This window comes from Aspergillus versicolor (genome assembly GCF_001890125.1).
Source record: "Aspergillus versicolor CBS 583.65 unplaced genomic scaffold ASPVEscaffold_15, whole genome shotgun sequence".
In the NCBI taxonomy this organism is placed as follows: domain Eukaryota; kingdom Fungi; phylum Ascomycota; class Eurotiomycetes; order Eurotiales; family Aspergillaceae; genus Aspergillus; species Aspergillus versicolor.
The window spans coordinates 284,827-298,033 of NW_024467538.1; the positions used below are offsets into that span (position 1 = coordinate 284,827).

Sequence of the window (13,207 nt, forward strand, 5' to 3'; positions counted from 1 at the left end):
ATTATTAATGAGTGAATGACCCCGCAATGGAATCATTCCGTTCTACAAAGAAGTTATACTGTTTGTCATACTGTTACTCTCCTCACCCCGTCATAAAACTCCCGCTCCTCATAAACCCTGATGTCCTCCCCTGCATACACCCTGCCCTGCTTCTCCTCCTTGATCCGCAGCCTGCGCACCCGCAGCACATCATACTCGACATTGCGCGTCAACCACCACGTCCAGCCATTCGTCACCCACGAAACCCCAACCACGGCCGCGCAGATCGCAAAGGGCGTCTTGTAGCCGTTGTACGCGAATCGCGACTGGAACAGTTGTGGGCCGATGACGCCGCCCACCTGCCCGACGCAGGACTGGAATGCCAGCGTGAATGCGGACCCGGTTGTGCCTTTTAAGGAGGAGCTTCGCCCTGTGGTTGTGAGTACGTACTAATTAGTCAAGGTTCAAGGGGTGACACGTACAAGCCCAGAAAGGGATGAAGTAGACGGCATGGAACATGGTCCCCAGCACGCAGGCGATATATATGCCGACTTTATCATTAAGCACGGCGAGCAGGATGAAGAAGAGCAGCATCGGGCCCATAATGCAGGCCATGACGTATGCCGGTCTGGTCATATAAGCGCGTTTCAGGAACCAGCCAGAGAAGATAATCGAGAGCACCGACGCTGCTGCGGGTGGGATATTCAGCAGCTGGTTCCGCGGTAGACCGGCGAAGCCTAAACTCGTCGTGATAGTCGGCAGCTGCCAGCTCAGGGCGTAGCCTGCGAAGTTGATGAGCACCTGCGAGATCATGAACGAGTATGTCTTTTGGTCTTTGAGCGCGTCAACCACCTCGCCCATGTCGAAGTTTGCGTCTTTCTCCCTGGGCGCGTTCTCCGATAGTCGTGCTTCCAAATACTCCTGCTCCCTTTCTGACAGCCATTTCCTTGACCGCGGCGACTTGGGCCAGTCCGGTAGAACGAAAAAGACGACGCCGGAGAAGAGAACCGTAAAGATCCCTTCCAGGAGATACACCCTATCTTGTCAGCTCCAGAACTATTCAAATCGAGAGAGAGCATACCATCTCCACGCACTCAACCCCCTCATGCCATTCATATACGAAATGGCATAAGTAATCAACGACCCAATAATCCCCGACGTATTCTGAAACCCAAACATCCACATAATCGGCAACCCCATCTCATCGCTCCTATACCAGCCGCACAGCTGCGCCGCAATCCCAGGGAACATCCCCGCCTCGCACATCCCCAGTATGAACCGCAGCGCATACAGCGCCTGTTTATTCTGCACCGCCGCATGGCACGCAAGCACAATGCCCCAGGTGAGCATAATCCGGCTCTGCCACAGCCGCGGCGTCAGCCGCTTCTGCAGCAGGTTGCTCGGGACTTCGAAGACGATGTAGCTGATGAAGTAGATGCTCTGGACCCAGTTGTATTCGTTGGTGGACATGTTGAGTTCGTTCAGCACGTTGCGTGGCTCCCCGACTTGCAGGACCTTGACGGCTGCGGCGTTGGTGTAGTCGATCTAGTCATACAGTCAGTTTCTTGAAATATAAGCAGGTATAGTAGGAGGGAGGTACGTACCGTCTTAATGACATAAATCACGCCAATCAACCACAAGAAGCGCATATTCACTTTGCGCATAATGCGCTTATCGTCCTCCGGGGTAAACGAGGAGAGAAACTCGCGTCTGCGGTCCTCTTCACTCGTCTCGCTGGGTGCCCTGGCCACATCCTGGACGGGTATTTTCGAGTCGTCTTCTACCATATTTTCCGACTCACATTCAGATTTACGAACCCATCAAAAGTTTTTAGACTTTTGGTTCGGTGGTCTTTTATACCCATGCAGCCACATGGCCAAGCGAGCTAAACCGCAGATTCCAGGCTGAAGACCAGTTAAAGAATTCCTTGGACATGACACAATAACAAGCTCCAACGATGCAAGAGGCACAGTAAGCGCAGGAAGAGTCTGGAGTGAGGCAGGACAGGCAATCTGGCGACGGGATGGCGTGCGCGCGAGGCACAGCAGCGAATGAAGTGCTTATATTGAGAAGCGATAATGACTTACTCGCCCGAGAGAGTCAGATCTGTTTACTCTGTTGAATTCTTATCGTATGGCATCATTTGGGGTAGGGATTGTTGATCTGTTTTAAGTGCCTCTACCAGTTTTTGATATGCTGTCTAACCTATTCAAATATATTAAAGTGTATATCATATCATCATTATAAAGTCACACTCCACCGACACTAAAGAATAAACCTAAACCCCCTCGGCGCCTCCAACTCATCATCAGCATCAACCTCCTCCTCCCTTCTCGCCAACCCCCTATTCTTCCGTACATGCACCACCCGAATCACATACGCCATAACCGCAACCAGCAGCGCCACCGCCGCCGTCGCACTCCCACCAGGCACATACCGCGGCCCCGATGAGGACGGCCACATATACGAGCCGTAGATACTCGCCGTGTTGCCGATCATGTTGGCCGTGGCGATTGCGGCGGAGCGTTTGACCAGCGGGCGCGGGAAGGAGTTTGCGACCCAGGCGATTATGATTTGGTATGCTGAGACGGCGCCCATGGGCATCCTAAAACAAAAAATACGTTAGCCATGCTATTCTGGAACTGGTTGGGTGGTTGGTTGGGACGCACATGAACATCCCTAGGAATCGGGCGCCGATATTGGTCGATGCAGTGCAGATGATACACCCGACGATACTAACAGCCATCAAGCAGATGATATGGATACTGCGATCGTTTGTCTTTCCCGACGTCCAAGTCACAACAAGCGAGACGAGGAAGGTCGCGATCCAGACGGGGGCCGTGATGAGGAGGGTCTCGATGTTGCCGTATTCCAGCGTCTGCACGATGGACGGGAAGAAGTACTGGAATGTCTGCGAGAGGAGCGAGGCGTGCTGCAAAAGAATAAAAAGGTAGATGCGCTTGTCGGTGAAGACGGCGTAGAGGGCTTCCTTGATGGACGAGGTGGCGGTGTCGTCTGCCTCGCCGGCGTCGTTGATGAGGCGCCATTGCGCGTAGGCTTTTTCCTCGTCTTCGAGCCAGCTGGTTGTAGCTGGGTAGTTCGGAAGCAGAATTCTATCCCGTTAATCCACGTTAACAGAATGAATAGGTGGGTAAGGTGCTCACGGGATAAGCAGCGACAAGGCGACGGTGATGCATCCCTCGATGATAAACAACCACCGCCAGCCAGCGATTCCATGGGACATGTGCAGATTCCCCAAGACGCCTGCGCCAATGAGTCCGCCAAAGGCGTTGGCGAGGGAGCTTCCTGCATAGAACCAGGCGATGCGGTAGCTCAGTTCCTGGCGGGTATACCAGCTCGACCTGCACGACGGCGATATTAGTAGGCGATATTACAAACGTTTAATACAGATCTTGTCACATACATCAGCATGACAGCGCCCGGGAAGAAAGGCGCTTCGACAAAACCCAGGAAGAAGCGCGCGACGACCAGACCGGCAAACGACTGCGAGGCGGCCTGGCAGGCGGAGATGACGCCCCAGATGCCCATGGCGATTCCTAGGAAGAGCGACGGTCGGACACGAGTAAGGAGGAGGTTGGACGGCAGCTGCATAAGGAGGTATCCGACGAAGAGAATGCTGGTGGCCAGGTTGAAGTCGGTGCCTGACATGCCGAGATCCTCTTCAAGGGTTCCGAGACGGGCCTGCGAGAGGTTGCTGCATTATTAGTATACTGTAGTCTAGAGAGAGAGTTAACATACTTTCGATCGAGAAAGTTGAGCAGGTACATGGCGACCAGCAGCGGCAGCAGGTGAAAGTCCACCTTGCGCATCAGACGGCGGGTCATCTGCTTGTGCCATTCGTCGCTCTTGGAAGCGTAGGCCTGGTACAGCTCATCCTGCTCGAACTGGGCCTGCTTGGGCAGGTCGGCGTGGCTGGTGGCAGCCTTCTCGACGTCGCTCATGGTGAAGGTGAAACTGACTGAGAGTGAGACTGAGAAGAGAAAGAGAACGCGGGGAACGGCCTTTTAAGCGACTCAACAAATCTCCATACCGCAAGTCTCCATCTTTACCCCAAGTGACCACATCGGACATGCTCCGGACCTGGGGACTGGGGACTGGGGGTGGAGTTGTTCGGGGTATTTCCCACCGAGTGTACACCTCGGTCCATCTCTATTACCGTCGGTAATTCTATAACTGACTCTCTCTCTGTAAAGAACCGCTTAAATCCTGAATATACCTACGGTTGCTGCCATCCCGGTGAGCAAAAGTAAGAGTCCCTTGCAATGTCTGCCAATCAGAAGGCGCCATTCCAGGGAAGCCGAGATCGGGAAATTGCTCCCGAGTCCAGAACACTGAGCGGGGCCGGAGTTCTCCATTCTCCTCTCGGTGCTGTCTTGGTGGTCATACCAGCCCTACTTGTCATTTATTTGTCAACAACCCATTGCACTGTAGCCAAGTTCAGCAAAGGTAAACTGTACGCCGTATAATATTAAGATAACTGGTCTAATATTATGCTTGTATGCCTTGATGTATTTATCCAGCCAACTCCAACCAAGAATCCAGTTCTGCTGAGGACCTCCAGCACCGAACAAGCCTGTCCGCCATATCACTGCTGGTAGCCTCAGATGCCTAGTTGCCACCAAGCGCACTCGCCAGCTTGTCGAAGTTGCTGGCAGCGTCCGACTCTGCCTGTTCACTACAGCCCGCACCGTTAGCACAAACCTAGAGCAACAAAAGAAGAAAAAGAAACACATACAATGACTGCCCAGACTGGCTCAGTCCGCTGGAAATTTCCTGCGAAATCTGGACGAGCTCCTTCGCCTTCTGCTGGAACTCAGCGCTCCATTGCGCGATATTCTAGCTGCTGTCAGTACTCATGCAAACCAGTGCCACGGCTATGATAGTAATAGTTCTCCTTACCTCAGCAGAGGCTCCGCCGGCTCCAAGAGCTTGCAGTTGTCCACTCAAATCTGATGCTGCGCCATCGGTGCTCCCCGCGAAGTTGTTGAAGCTTTCCGCGACGGCTGCAATCTGGGCCTGATCGATGCTGATTTCGGCGGGGACGGGGGAGGCAGTTGCGAGAACCGCAAAGAGGGTGACGGAAATGACCTTGGAGAAGTGCATTTTGCTGCTTTAATTGAAAGTAGGAGGAAGAGTAAAGTGTTTGTTATTGTGATGGCTGGTGGTGTTGAGTTTGAGTCGATCCAGGCGCCCTGATGGACTATTTATGCTCCCCTGACTGACGGGAACGAGGCTTTCAGCCCCCAAACCATGAGCTGAATACACTCTTCAGGAGTCTATATTTACACCAGGCTGTGCCTGGATCTCAATATGGAGCGAGACCCTTGCCAAGGGCCCAAGCGGCAGCGGTGACTGGCTACGACCTCGTATTCGGCCGGGGCTGAGCCAACGCACACAAGAGAAGCGCTGAGGCGGCGGTAGGGCCCCAATCACGGCCGGGCTTTAGCTGCGTCCAAGCAGAAGACGAAGCTATTCAGTATTGGGGTTGGTGGAGCGCAGGATGATTCTGAAATGAGCATCGCTGGGAACCGCTGAATGAGGCTTGGCCCTTCGTTACAGCACGCCATTCAACAGCCCTGTCATTATTTCTGGATCTGGGGATGGCTGTGTAAACTTTAAACTTGTCGAGTCGAGATCGTGTTTTGTATGTTTAATATGTTCTGTAAGCAGAGGGCGAATTGCCTGTGACAACCGCTGGTGTCCAACGCCGTCTGTTATAGCACAACCTAACTGCCCAACAAAAATCCTCTTCGACGAGGCCATCGCCCGTGCAAAACAACTAGACGAGCATCTCCAGCGAACTGAGGCTGTGATCGGCCCCCTCCACGGCCTACCGATAACCTTCAAAGACAGCTACGAGATTAAAGGCCACGATGCCTCCATCGGGATCTTCTCGCTGTGTTTTCAGCACTCGTAAAGAAACGGCCAGCTCTACGACATTCTCACTGGGTATGGTGCAATCGTCATCGCTGAAACTACCGTTCCGCAGACAATGCTAAACGTGGATACCGAGTCCATCGTGTTCGGACGCACCGTCAACCCGTATAACCGGGCATTCGTATCAGCGACGCCTAGGAACTGCAAAAGGAGTAGACAGAATTACAGGATCTATCATAACTTCGAGTGCTCCTATTTAGCGAACTACATACAGATATTGTCAAAGTGACGGGGATAATCACCAAACGGACTCCTCCGTCGGCGCTGTCTATTCAGTATCTACGCACAATGAATGCGCGGATCAGTACCCTGGTCCGACAAATGCACGAAGCTTGGAATTATGATGGGAAACTTGTTGATACATTGCTCTGGGTTCCTGCTCCTCGTACGGCCGTGCCGTTTGATAAGTACACTTATCTTGGGTTCACGAGGTTATTCAATGTGATCGACTGGCCGGCCATGGCTCTCCCGCTTGGGATGTTTGTGGACAAGTACATCGATATAAAGACGGGGATAACCCTGTTTAATGCACTAGACGATGGGATTCAGGGTCTTTATGATCCAGAGTCCTTCCACGGTCTGCCATTGTCCGTTCAACTAATCGGTCGGAGGTTCGAGGACGAGAAGCTTCTTGCTGTCTCACGTTGTGCACGATATAATTGCAGACCGACGTCAAATATGTGGAAATACACATATATAGGATCTATGATGGAGGTTGGTAGTTTAGAGACAATACCAAACCAAGAAACACCACCCCTGGTATCCCTCTCCGTTGGAACAGGATAGAAGAGCGCCTTAATTCTGGCATCCCGCTCGCATCAAGACCAGGACCTGCTCTGAAATGAGTTCTAATAAATTTCTCCCTCTGTATTGAATCCGCCAGCTTAATCTTAGCAACTAAAAAGCAAATCCCATTTCAAATGGATAATCGCCGACAACTCTAAAGCACCTTTCGACCTCCGCAAAGGTCGGGGGTTTGCCGCTATTACTCTACTTGGAGCCCAGACCAGATGAGATCGTTGCTTACTCTGAAATGATTATTACGGTCTACTGTCAGACAGATTATCTCTATTCGCTCGATACTAACTGTTTCGAGTTCCAATCGCTGTCCGCTAAAGGACCCCAGTCGATGCTACAGTCTTCCTATTTCGCAAGGGACTCTAGAAGGACCAGAAATTAACACTTTGTTCCTGGATATATTTAGGCATGTTCAAGAATCAGGTTTAGTATCCTAGAATAGTATATCAGCCGATGGAGACGACCTGTCTGGTGTTTCGAAGGTACAATGCGTGCAGACAAAGTAGAGTTTCACATACTACAAAGAACAACTACCACTGCTAAACAAAGTAGAAGCACCCTTGGCAAGCCTTATTTTACAAAGGTGCATTCACAGAGCAGTCAAAGAATATTCATCTATACTAACAACCCGTGATGAGGGGCAGCAAACGCAGGCTAGCTGAGATATAATCTCCCAGGTTCGTAGATTCTGTAAACTACATCTCCAAGCAAGCTCGTAGACATCTGCTATACAGCCGGAATATCAATATCCATTACTGCAACATGACAGAACTGATCTGGAGAGGCCAAGTGCCTCCTCTGGCAGCGCCAAACCGAAATCCTCCCGACCTCAATAACCTTGACCAGCTCAGCTACAACCAGGCAGTCGCCTACATCGAAGACTTCCCCGACGTGGCAGAGCGCATATATCGATGGGGCCTGGGTAAAGAGAACCGCTGGAGAGATACGCCGCGGTTTTACACTCCGACCAACGTTGTTGACTGGCACGAAGATATTAACCCGGAAGCAACCACGTTCAGCCAGCAAGAAATCTCCGACAACAACAACGGCATCAACTTCCCTATCGATCAGTTAGTACGGCGCGACAAGGTTCAAGCTCTGCATGCTCTTCATCAGGCTGGTCTCTGGACGCCCACTGAGTACAACGCGCACGGTTTCAGCTATCTCCGACAGGCGTACCAGAACGGTGCCGAACTGGTCTTCAATTACATCGCCTACCACGCCAGACACGATTTGGACTTCGCGCGCTCACATCCAGCTGTCCCCAGTCTTCACGGGGCCTTCCTTTCCTCAGATCTCGTAAACCACCTCGACTGGCTGTTGGAAATCGGCGAGCACAAACTTTTCGCCGTCTGGTGGAAATACCTCGACACTCCCCCGACAGTCCTCAACAGCGAAGGCAACGAAGTACATCTCAACAACCACAGCTTGGTAACTCTATGCGAGAACACAACCCTCGGTCTGGCAAACTACATCCGCGAGAACAACAACGTCAGCCTCGAAACCGTAGACACCTCCAACATCCGCGGTTCAGTCTGGCATCTCGCTCTCAAAAACACAAACTCCAACTTCATCGACTACCTCGCCAGATACGCTGATAGAACAAGAATCGATCTCCTAGCCGGCCACATGGAAAGTCCCCTCCAAGCCGCCAGGACACTCAAGCGCTTCAACCACTTCAAGAAGCTACTCTCCACCGGCGCAGACCCAGACGAAATGGTCAAACTAGACCTCCTCGACCTCCCCCGTCCATCAGACAAATGGTTCAAGACCGCCCTTGGCTTCTTCCGCAATATCAACCCCAATCCAGGCCAACAGGTCAGCGGCGGCACATTAATCCACCAGGTGATCGCCAGCCTGCACCGCGAGATCACCGAGGTGCAATCAAATCCACACCTCAGCACATCGCAGAAGGCAGGCAAGCGCCGGCGACTGAAAACACGCGCCGCCGATCTGATTCGACTCGTACGGGTTGGGAGTATACAGGGGCGACCAGATCTGACGACGCGAGATGAACGGGGGAAGACGGCTATTGCTCTTGCACGGGAACATGGGTATCATGAGCTCTACGCCGCACTGGAGCCGAGTCCACTGCCTAATATTGAGATTCCGGCGGTGCGTAGGAGGGATGCCCTTATGCCGCAGCTGCAGCAGCCTGGGGCGCGCATTCCGGCTAGAGGGCATCGGTATCCGACAAGGAGTTCGCGGTTACGGGGGGCTTGATTTGAGTTAGTTTATTGGGATTGTTTCCGTTGTCTTGTATATTCTTGGAAGTTTGTATATATGGTTTCGGTTTGGTGTATGTTTGCGATATGGGAAAGACTGGTGCTAGCCCTAGATGCAACTGTTACTGTTAATAGAATGCACGATACTTCTAACTCTTCTTTCGTGACTTCTGCTTTTTGAAGATATTCTGAAGATATTCAGACGACTATTTCGTCATGTCGGATTTCATTTCGTAACAAAGGACTATTGTTCGTTTCGCATAAGAGTAACAAAGACGCTGAGACGCTCAGATCTTGGTGCAGGTCAGAAATGGTTCGGCATTAAATAAAGACGTATAAAATTATCCCTCCATTGTCGCCATGACTGGTTTGTCTACAAAGCTACGCATAAAGGTGGTATTTCCAAATATAATCATTTTTCCCACGTATGTAAACATCTCATATACATATCGGAAGTAATGCCTAGAATCGTAGACCAATTCCCAGTAACAGATGATGGCAGGAGCCCGTATCTTGATGCCCTTACTGGGCACCAACCCAGACCTCACTACACTACTTGTCTTCGATTGCTTGTTAGCAAACTTCGACTACGACACCCTTCTCACCTTCATCGATGCCTTCCCAGCCTTTCTTTGCATCATCCATGAATGGGGTCTGGGTTATCCTGGCCCCTGGCAGGACCAGATCTTCCAATGCACCCACCACCGCGAGGTTATTGACTTTCACTCCCAGCGTCAAGGGGTGAGTGACGTATCTCTCTCGATAGATCCCACAACCCGCGACATCAACCTCTCTGATTCGGAATTCCCTATAACGCACTGGGTCCAGACTAACCGCCTGGAATTCCTACGACGTCTGCACGCCGAAGGGTTCTGGGAGCCGCTTGGCTGGACTCTCGACGGATACAGCTACTTCAAACTCGCACTCGATCATAACGCTGTCGACGTTATCGCCTATATAGCCCGACGGGCTGAAGGCAACACCACCTTCTACACCTCCGAAGCCACCGTCCCCGCCGTCACAGGCCTCCCGCAGATAATGCGGACTACACATCTAGACATCGCTCTCGAAGCCGGGCTAGGAAATACATTCTGGTCCTGGTGGGCATCAATCCAGCCTCGCCCCGACGCAAAACTCCTACTCAACCGCACCAGCCGCCGACTCCTCTGCGAGATATCCACCTACGAACAAGCCCAAGACCTCTACAACAAGCACAACATAGACATCTCATCATCCATCCGGCGAATCGGAAATCTCGTACCCCCGGGCTACCCATTCCCCGACGGCCCCGGTACACCGTGGCACCTAGCCGTGCGAAATCCGAACATCGATTTCATCGACTTCCTGCTAAATCGCATCCCCGCGCAGATCGACTGGCTGCAAGGCGAGACGCGCTCGCCGCTGGTTCAAGCTCTTGAAGAGGGGAAACACGAGCACTTCGAGCGGCTTCTCTGCTGTACGGCGGATCCACGAGTCGCCACGACGCGCATCCTGTTGACGATTCCGCACTGGAATGATAGGTGGTTTATTTCGCTGCAGCCGTGGATTAGGTACCCTATTCCTGAGGGGCAGGGGTCGGCTCTGCATACTATTGTGGAGGGGCTTAATGCGGGGCTTGAGAGGATCGAACATGATAAGGAGGGGAAGACGCCTACAACGCGGCAGAAAGGAAATTTGAAGAAGCAGAAGATTAAACGGGCGGAGAGGCTTATCGCGCATGTTAGACATGGGAATGTTTATGGGCAGCCAAGTTTGGGGCTAACGGATCGTTCGGGGAGGACGGCGCATGAGCTTGCGGAGATGTATGGGTTGCATTGGATTTATAGTTCGTTGAATCCGCGGCCGAAGAGACTGCGATAGCTCTTGATGGGGATGTGATATTGCATTTGAAGGCAGGGACTTCAACTGTTGGCAGGTGCCTGATTGTATATACAGTTTCGTTTGGACATTGTACAGCTAATACTTTCCAGCCTTGTACATAGGTAAAATGATTGTAAATTTCAAAGACCTTTTTTTAACTCAACCTCACACTGAGTGATATTTGGCATGATCCAAAGTGCTCTTGTTTCACACTTCACCCACAAGCCTAGCCCTAATTCCGCTATTTCATGCAACAGTTCACGGCCATCACCACAACCTGTACAAAACAACAACAAAGAAATCTCTCCATTTACATCTCAGGTGTTCCAGGTTCAAACGCAATGAGGACGTTTGCTCGCTGCTAAGCTGCTAAGCGAGAGGATTTTGGGGTACATAATCCCGGACATTCTCTCAAACAGAGAAGGAAAAGTCATCGTCACGCTGTTCTGGACTATCAATATCAACACATTACTACCATATTCGTTATATTCGCCTCTCAACGCTATCAAAATACCTGCCATATCTCTCGTACCCACCAATACCTCTATCCTATCCAGCCCAGACCGTCCCCACACGACACACGGTATCTCTACAGCGATACCCCTCCTCATACCCACACCGACACGACACCCAAAAGCCAGCAAGATGTTGCTCGACCTGATCTGGAATCAATTAACCAATGGAACGAGAGGACACATGAATCGCAGCAAAAGGGAGTACTGCCTCGTCCTCTACTACATCCTCGACTGGCTTGAGAACGACGAGCTTCTGAGCCTGATGGAAGCATTCCCCGCAATGGCCGGCGTGATCTACTGGTCCTACGGCGCGAAATATCGATGGAAGAACGCAATACAGCAACGGAGAGACGACAGTCAGGCACTATTCTGGCACCAGCTGCGAGAGGCGGTGCGGGAGCAGCGGGAGACTCACGACGAGGTCATTAAGTTGCGGCAGGAGGCCAAGGGGTTTGAGGCCTGGAACAATGTTCCTCAATGGAGGCATACCCAGAGGGAGGCAAAGCGGAGGTTGTTGGCTGCGGAGGTCTTTGAGCTGGAGCAGCAGTTGGAGTGTGTTCAGCAGCTACAAAGGCCCAATGCGAGTACGCTAAGGTGGAATCGAAGGTTCGCGGTGCAGATTCGGCTTGATATCCAGAATGCGATCAGAGATGCGAAAGCAGAAGACGACGAGGTGGCGCTGGAAATTCCCTCTAAACACCAGACTGACCCTGAACGCCTGCCTGCTCGGCCACAGCTGAAGTCTTTCGTGGACGATGATCTCAGTATACCAGCCAAAGTAGTCGAAGAGAACCTACAAGATGTAGGCTTCCAACCAATCGAGCGGATGATCTTGCGAGATTACCACCAATCCCTGCGAGTCCTGTACAGACTGGGCTTGTTCGACCCCAAAGGCTACACCCACGATGAAAGCACCTACCTCGCCGATGCCATCGCCTGCACAAGCAAGGGTTGCACCAAGTTCATAATGAGCCACTACGACTCTGGCAAACTCCTCACCCATTCATCACTGCCCAGCATCTGGCCGGGCCCCTTCGAAATCGGCAACCATATCGACCTCCTCATCGAGACGGAATTCAACTACGGGCTCGGCCTCGCCCTGAAAATCCTGCTCCAGCGCTCCCTAGACTTAAACACCTCACTATGGCCGCACACGAGGAGCCACATCTGCGAATTCGCCACAGGCCATGTAGCTTCGCTTCTAAAGAGAGTCGGCGTGGACCTTACGGACACAACCGACTGGTCCCCTAGGGATACACCGTGGCACATGGCCGCAAGAAACCCGAACAAGTCGTTCTATAATTTCCTAAACCAACGTATCCCGCACACAATAAACCAGCCCGATAGAAACGGTGATCTGCCAATTACGATTGCGCAAAGACTAGACGAGAAAGAGAGGGCACAGTGGCTTATTGACCGGGGTGCGGCAGTCTATCCCGCTGTTCGGAAGATGTTATCCAACCTTTGCTCCCCCGAGGACGAATGGTTCCTGTTTTACTTTCAAGCTGCCGGTACCAGCCTGCCTACAGAGCCCTGGATAAACGATGTTATTGATGGGTTGAATGAGGAGATAGCTAGGCAGGGGGCGGAGGAGAGAGGGTCATTGAACGAACGGGCGGCGGAGCTTATTATGAAGCTGAAGAATGGAAATGGCGTTTCCAGTGCGAGCCTGCGTACTTTGAACGATAGGAATGAGACGCCGCTTCAGGCTGCGACAAGGTATGGGCTGAACGAAATTATTCATCTGCTGCAGCCGCCGAAGCCCGTCAGACGGGAGCATTCATCGAGGTATAATTTAAGGAAGCGGGCACAGAGGTATAACTTGAGGAAGAGGGTGAAGAGGGACTCTTCCAAATAGATTATCGGTTCTGG

At 52.0% G+C, this 13,207-nt stretch overlaps 7 protein-coding genes across 7 annotated transcripts; 4 read left to right on the top strand and 3 right to left on the bottom strand.

The window, feature by feature from the left end:
* Positions 1-65: 65 nt before the first annotated feature.
* ASPVEDRAFT_57388 (uncharacterized protein) lies at positions 66-1,766 on the bottom strand (the record flags this gene model as incomplete). The annotated part of the gene is made up of 4 exons (XM_040815332.1): positions 66-409; positions 462-1,015; positions 1,061-1,524; positions 1,584-1,766. 4 exons carry the CDS (start codon positions 1,764-1,766, stop codon positions 66-68), a joined length of 1,545 nt encoding a protein of 514 aa, XP_040673986.1.
* A 478-nt stretch (positions 1,767-2,244) lies between these two features.
* On the bottom strand, positions 2,245-3,941 carry ASPVEDRAFT_89455 (putative MFS transporter; the record flags this gene model as incomplete). The annotated part of the gene is made up of 5 exons (XM_040818616.1): positions 2,245-2,584; positions 2,649-3,092; positions 3,144-3,341; positions 3,404-3,694; positions 3,739-3,941. 5 exons carry the CDS (start codon positions 3,939-3,941, stop codon positions 2,245-2,247), a joined length of 1,476 nt encoding a protein of 491 aa, XP_040673987.1.
* Positions 3,942-4,248: 307 nt separating this feature from the next.
* ASPVEDRAFT_155927 (uncharacterized protein) lies at positions 4,249-5,169 on the bottom strand. Its single transcript, XM_040808493.1, has 3 exons — positions 4,900-5,169; positions 4,736-4,836; positions 4,249-4,675 (listed from the first exon to the last, which is right to left on the bottom strand). Exons 1-3 carry the CDS (start codon positions 5,101-5,103, stop codon positions 4,609-4,611), a joined length of 372 nt encoding a protein of 123 aa, XP_040673988.1. The 5' UTR covers positions 5,104-5,169; the 3' UTR covers positions 4,249-4,608.
* An 825-nt stretch (positions 5,170-5,994) lies between these two features.
* Positions 5,995-6,883, top strand: ASPVEDRAFT_392212 (uncharacterized protein). The gene has a single exon (XM_040811873.1). The coding sequence runs from the start codon at positions 6,226-6,228 to the stop codon at positions 6,721-6,723; it is 498 nt and encodes a 165-aa protein (XP_040673989.1). The 5' UTR covers positions 5,995-6,225; the 3' UTR covers positions 6,724-6,883.
* A 614-nt stretch (positions 6,884-7,497) lies between these two features.
* Positions 7,498-8,958, top strand: ASPVEDRAFT_878653 (uncharacterized protein; the record flags this gene model as incomplete). The annotated part of the gene is made up of 1 exon (XM_040818187.1): positions 7,498-8,958. One exon carries the CDS (start codon positions 7,498-7,500, stop codon positions 8,956-8,958), a length of 1,461 nt encoding a protein of 486 aa, XP_040673990.1.
* Positions 8,959-9,455: 497 nt separating this feature from the next.
* Positions 9,456-10,820, top strand: ASPVEDRAFT_89459 (uncharacterized protein; the record flags this gene model as incomplete). The annotated part of the gene is made up of 1 exon (XM_040818617.1): positions 9,456-10,820. One exon carries the CDS (start codon positions 9,456-9,458, stop codon positions 10,818-10,820), a length of 1,365 nt encoding a protein of 454 aa, XP_040673991.1.
* Positions 10,821-11,465: 645 nt separating this feature from the next.
* On the top strand, positions 11,466-13,193 carry ASPVEDRAFT_34402 (uncharacterized protein; the record flags this gene model as incomplete). The annotated part of the gene is made up of 1 exon (XM_040810852.1): positions 11,466-13,193. The coding sequence occupies one exon, from the start codon at positions 11,466-11,468 to the stop codon at positions 13,191-13,193; it is 1,728 nt and encodes a 575-aa protein (XP_040673992.1).
* Between the last annotated feature and the right edge of the window lie 14 nt (positions 13,194-13,207).